The following is a 6,519-nucleotide window of genomic DNA, read 5'->3' on the forward strand; positions in this document are numbered from 1 at the left end:
CCTCTCCGTTCCATTACTCTTTCATCGTATGATGACGCAGAATATCTGCATGGAAATATCATACGTACTTCGGTACATTAAAATAATATATATAAAATAAAACAAAACTTAAGTGTAGATTATTATTCGTATCAAAACCGTTATTTAACAGCAAGCTCCTAATCTATAATTTTGTGAATTAATATAATACGTTTCCTTGCACTCTCTCTCTCTCTCTCTCTCTCTGTCTCTCTCTCTCTATATATATATATTTTTTTTTCACTATTTTACAAAGTGCTCTTCCTTCTACTTGTCACAGAGTAATGTGAATTACAGTGATCTTGAAATACTCTCCCTTGTGCCTACATTTTTTTTCAATACAGTAGGTAAAATTTCCTCAGAAAGTATTAAAGATATTGGTTGAAATTTTCCACAATGGATAATTGATATTACCAATATCACAAACTGAATATAATAATAATAACAATAATAATAATAATAATAATAATAATAATAATAATAATAATAATAATAATAATAATACTTTATTGCCAGAACAAAGATACATATTGATTTTTTTAATATAAGAACTCTCTAGCACTCCCAGAAAGAGTAAGTTACATACTCGTGCTCAGGGGGCATTCCACGTAAGTTAATGTTAAGACATTTTATTGAATAACAGAGTAAAAAGTAATAAAAGAAAAAAAATTGAACGAATACTTTGAAAATCTGAAGTGTATGCATGTAAATATCTTTTACATGCTGACTAGAATGTCACCGTGTGAAGAATTATCCCGTTACTGAAGTTTCACGTCTCTTGCTTGAATATTTTCAGATGGGCCTGTCTGTACCTACCTTTCAGTAATTTTTGTTATCTATTATTTAAAACCACAAAATATATCTCGATATAATTGTAACTACATCTATCTCTAGCTTTCGAAGTACCAGTATGTGTCCCATACTGGTAATACACTTTGTCCGTAAATGATTGATACACATTCGGGGATAAAACACGAGAGGAATCATAAAGCATATTCAGAAATAACCGGTAGCGGCAGAAAGTCAATCGCTTTGAGATTTAAAAATTGGCTGTATATCTGTATATTATCTACCTTTATCGCCAGACTCAGCCACTTACAGAATTATTTCTTTCGGGACTGAAAGATGTTGATTACTCCTCCGATTTCATCACATGTGATTTCTTTTCATGGGGTTATGTGAAGAACAAAGTCCTTCTGCCAACTCTATCACTGAATTTTGTGAATATAAGTTAAGAACTACCGCAGTTATCGAGACAATTCTCAGGAACATGTTAGAAAGAATGTGGGATGAACTGGATAACAGATAAGACGTCAGTTCGTCGTGTCACGAAAGAAGCTCACATTAAGTGTCTTTATATTAAGTAAAAACTTTCAAATTACATTAGTTACAACTGTTTAGCTGTAATACTTAACTTGGTGTTGACAATTTATTGAAAGCGCACCAATGATACGTAAAATTCTTCCATATTAAATTCAATTAAATTGATGAAAGTTTGGAAACTAATTTTAGATACAGATATTCTTAAATGTGATTAAATATCACAAATTTTATTTTTGTTCTGCTTCTGCAAGTTATTTTTTTGATGTTGAAGTTCCCTTAGAGTTTAGACCATATTCTATAGTGCAGATGATTGCATTTGCATCGTTAAAATGACCTCAATGTAAAAATGGAAAAAAAAAAACTCTCCAAGTCAAAACTACTGTAATGAGAGAGCTTATGTTTCATATCACAGTATATCGTTGAAGTAGAAATTAAATTCTACATATAAAATCAGATTTACTATAATTACTTAAGGAACACTTAAATAGTAAATATAATCTTCGTATAAAATAAGCTTTCTTGTAAATATTCAAATGTGTTATGAACACGTAAGGAGAACTAACTGTTTAATAAGGTATTATGAAACATCCAAAACATTCTCACTACATTCCGACTTAAAGGCGCTCTCACATTATTGATAAATTTATGAAAGAATTTACTGCTAAGGAAACGCACTTGCCTTTACACACAGAACATCGTAACTGAGTTATAAGATATTGACGTGCTTTCAATAGATTTAGTAGTAACCATAATGGCCGTATCCATGGCCGTAGTATCCGTTCAGACCGCCGTAGTAGGAGTATGTGGGAGCGTAGTGTACAGTCTTGTAACCAACGCCGTATCCCAGTCCATGTCCGTATCCAAGGCCGTAAGATCCGTAACCGAGACTGTGGTCATAGCCATAGCCGTAGAGACCGTGGCCGTACCCCAAACCAGGACTAAGTGATACCTGTGTGAAGTGAAACATGTTTGGTTCTTAAATATTAAAGGGAATTGTTCCAATTCAACTTAGGAAGGAAACAATAATGAAATTACTTACATTAACAATAGGCATTTTATAGAAGAAAAAGCGAGTATGATGAAAAAACAATCATACCTCACGTTCCAGTTTAGTGAAAAATAAAATAAATGCAGGATAAAAGTGAAAAATTAATAACTCAACAGAATACTTTTTTACTTGGTTATTTAGCGACGCTGTATCAACTACTGAATTATTTAGCGTCGATAAAATTAGTGATGGCGAGATTTAATTTATTTATTTAATCCACCACCAACAGAAGCAGGCTTCCAATTACAGGTGGCTTACACAGATACATACACAAAATACATAATAAGAAAAAATAAAAACAAATAACACAAACGAAAAAAAATACATAACGGTAATAGATGCTAGAATATAATATTGCAGTTAATATAGTGCCAAATGTCAATATAATGATGCAAAATTATTTTAAAACTAGAGTAAAAACATTATAATACAGTTCTTCATAATTTAAATATGTAAGGAAATACAATTCTTTTTAATATTGTATGAAATTTTTCAACTGTTAAACTGAAATCTAATTGAGAATCACAGTTTAAAGACAGAGAGTTGTAAGTATTACACATAACAAACAATGGAGAGTTCTTGAAGAAAACAGTTCTAGGAATAGGAATAACAAAAGGTTGCCTATGACGTAATTCTGCTTTTTTTACGTGAACTGAAGGAATTTAAGAAAATCACAGTTATTCAATATACCGTTAACAGTCTTATAGAGTAAAATTTGAATATTTATTAATCTTCGAGATTTTAAAGTTTTATAATTAAATTCAAAAAGTAACTGATTATATGAAATTTGCTTGTCATAAGACGACACGTGATGTTTTTTAAAATATAAATAACGTAAAAATCTTTTCTGTATCCCTTCTATTTGCATCTGATGGAACTGGAACTGAGGTGACCATATTACAGACGCATACTCTAGCTTACTGTATCAATAGTATTTATATTTTTTAATTCTTTTGTATTTCTGATTATAAATTCTAATTTTCTATATGCATCAATTACCACGTGATTTAAGTGCATTTTAAAACATAAGATGGTAGCCTATATGGAGAATTGAGGCAGAGGATTGGCCGTATATTACCTGACATTCGCCTCACCTAGGAAAAATTCCAACCAGGTAATCAGCCCAAGCAGGAATAGAACCCATGCCCGAAAGCAACTCCGGATCAGCATGCAAAAGAACTACCGTCTGAGCTAAGCCGGTGGCTTCAATAAAATAAATTACCCTTAGATCACACTTATCTCCTGATGGAGGATAAATAAATTGTCTCAACGCACAGCTAGCTTACCTTAGCATAGGACACGGCTGGACTGCTAACTACGGTTGGGACGTATTCCAGGCCGTGGCCGTAGCCGTACCCAAGCCCCAACAATCCTCGTTTGTCTTTCTTCGCTGCTTGCTCTTCAGCAAAGACGACCACAACGAAGATGAGGACGCAAGCCTGGGGTTGGGGATAGAAGAATTTGACAAGCGTTATGTTCTGATGTTTCTTTACCATCACACACGGCATTTTGAGACGCTAAAAATGAGCTTTAGTCACCTTAAGAAGGTGCAGAGAAGCACAAAAATAATTGCTTCAAATACAAGTTATGGCCCAAATGCCGTAAAAATATAAATATGTATAGAAAAACGAGAATGTCTAGTATGTATGTTTATAAAAGAATACAAAGGCAACAAAATCTAAAACAAACTAAATACGATTAACGCTGTATTCTCGTATTATTACGTACACGGTGCTTAAAATATAATACATAATTGAAACTAAACTTGAATGACGAGACTTTGGGCAAGAATATCACATACGTTAAACCTTATATTTAGAAAGGAATATTTTTATGGAAACAAAATATTTCTAAGACTCTTGTTTATTTATTTATTTATTTATTTATTCTGGTGTAGTTAAGGCCTTATTATAGGGATACGTAACAAGCTGTTTTTTACGGTGATGGGTGAGACCGGAGGGAAAAGACCTTTAGGGAGGCCGAGACGTAGATGGGAGGATAATATTAAAATGGATTTGAGGGAGGTGGGGTATGATGATAGAGACTGGATTAATCTTGCACAGGATAGGGACCGCTGGCGAGCTTATGTGAGGGCGGCAATGAACCTTCGGGTTCCTTGAAAGCCATTTGTAAGTAAGTAAGTAAGTTAAGGCCATCAGGCCTTCTCTTCCACAACACCAGGAATACAAATACAATAATAGAAATAAACAGAAAAAAAATACACTATAATATACAAAGTAAAGCTACACAAGAAATAAAGAGAGAGAAAAAACACTATAAACAAAGTAAAGTCACACAAAAATATACAGGTTGCAGTCACACAAACTTTAAATGAGTGATTAAGTATCATAATTAATTCCATCCTAACTAATTAACTAACATACGAGTTATGATGTCATCGAGGACATTTTTAAAAGGCATTCTATAGATTTTTAATATCATCTGAAAGAACATATTTTTTACGTAATAATTCATTGTTTTGTACGGAAGCACTATTATTATATTTTCTATGGTAACAATTTCCTTATTAACAATACTTTTGTTAGTCCCTGTATTATGGCAGCAGTTTTATTGATAAAATCAACATAAAACAAGATATTATTTTAGCGTCGATGGAATTGGTGATAGCGAGATGCTATTTGGCAAGACGAGGCCGAGAATTCGCTATAGATTACCTGATATTCGCCTTATGGTTGGGGAAAACCTAGAAAAAAAAAACCAACCAGGTAATCAGCCCAAGCGGGAATCGAACCCACTCCCGAGCGCAACTCCAGATCGGCAGGTAAGAGCCTTAGCCGACTGAACGGAACTTTTCTAGTTATTGAGTTTTCAGACAAATTTAGATTTTGGTAACATTCCGAATGAACCTAGGAGGCCTAGATAAAATAAGAAACAAGCGTTTTTATCGAAGATCTTCGCTTCTTATATGGATGACAGAAAATTATTGTGACTCAATTTTTAACATATAAGTTTTAATCTGCCCCAGTTTCACTAACAGAATTTTAAGTAAATACTGTACCGAATTCATTTCCTCTTTCTTGTGATACACTTAAATTGCGCGGGTTGCTGCTCATTGAATTTTGGGTGCGTAGACTTTCGTTTTTGGATAGTAAAAACAGAAGTTTGTCCCAGAATAAACACAATACAACAGGCAAACACCTAATTAAGAGAAAAAGGGATAAACGTTTACTCTTTTATCAAGAATCGAACCCTGAGAGCAGAAGTGGTGTAAGTCAAAAATGGGTAATGAGGGTTAAAGTAAACATTCTGTAAAATACAGCGCAAAATAGCAATTAATATTCAATTTGTTTAAACTATTAGTATTCAGTGGCTAGCAAGAAGGCCATATTAATTGCTACTTTGCGCTGTATTTTACAGAATTTTTACTTTAAACCTCATTACCCAATTTTGACTTACACCACTTCTGCTCTGAACGGCTCATGTACAAAATTTGATTCACAAAAAACCTCAAAACAAGGCGATCATAACTACAATAGCTGCAGGCTCCATAATAACTTACCAAAACTTTCATGTTGTTTGTATTGCGGTTTATCCGACGATGAACAATGAAAAGTGAGTTGACAATATTGAATGCTAGCTTACGGGCAGAATGTGTTTATATACACAGAATCCCGAATGAGGTGAATAAGGGGAAGGGTGAGGTAGGTTAGGAGAGACGTTTTCTTTTAATTTCTCTTCCCTCGTCATTTTATTATGACCTTCTTCGTTTTCGATCTGTCTCTTTCTAACTGTGCGGTTTCACTTAAGAAATGTTTAAGGGACTCTAATTAAGACGATGAGAGGAAAAGATCGCGCAATGTTGTAGAGGTGACGACATCGTTGGCTTGTTCACACAGCCTTCATGGCCGATGTCAATGTGATGTTCTGTGTTGTCGCAAGTGAGGGTCCGGCGTCTTGTTAATTTGGTGTCACGGGAGGTTCAATGTCAGTAAGTTTATTGCCCGATGACTAGAACCCAGCGTCTGGTCAGTGACCCACAAATTATTCGTGAATAGAGTATGGGCAAATAGCACACTGCAGGGTTAGTAAATTCAGTTTCTGATTAAAGTAGTGAACAATAAGAGTATCTCGATAGACGCCTTGCGCTTTCAGAGCGTTTCCTTTATGCC

The 6,519-nt window shown here is 34.1% G+C and overlaps 1 protein-coding gene across 1 annotated transcript; it reads right to left on the reverse strand.

Moving 5' to 3' along the window:
- Positions 1 to 530: 530 nt before the first annotated feature.
- LOC138716335 (glycine-rich protein-like) lies at positions 531 to 5,967 on the reverse strand. Its single transcript, XM_069849304.1, has 3 exons — positions 5,910 to 5,967; positions 3,676 to 3,828; positions 531 to 2,290 (listed from the first exon to the last, which is right to left on the reverse strand). The coding sequence occupies exons 1-3, from the start codon at positions 5,919 to 5,921 to the stop codon at positions 2,078 to 2,080; spliced, it is 378 nt and encodes a 125-aa protein (XP_069705405.1). The 5' UTR covers positions 5,922 to 5,967; the 3' UTR covers positions 531 to 2,077.
- Positions 5,968 to 6,519: the final 552 nt, after the last annotated feature.

The sequence above is a fragment of the Periplaneta americana genome, chromosome 16 (genome assembly GCF_040183065.1).
Source record: "Periplaneta americana isolate PAMFEO1 chromosome 16, P.americana_PAMFEO1_priV1, whole genome shotgun sequence".
Classification (NCBI taxonomy): Eukaryota; Metazoa; Arthropoda; class Insecta; order Blattodea; family Blattidae; genus Periplaneta; species Periplaneta americana.

Bases quoted from the DNA above. Each gene is read 5' to 3' on its own strand.
- LOC138716335 (XM_069849304.1), bottom strand. The intron at 2,291-3,675 runs GTAAGCTAGCTG...CACTTCACACAG, and splicing joins CAGCCGTGTCCTATGCTAAG to GTATCACTTAGTCCTGGTTT.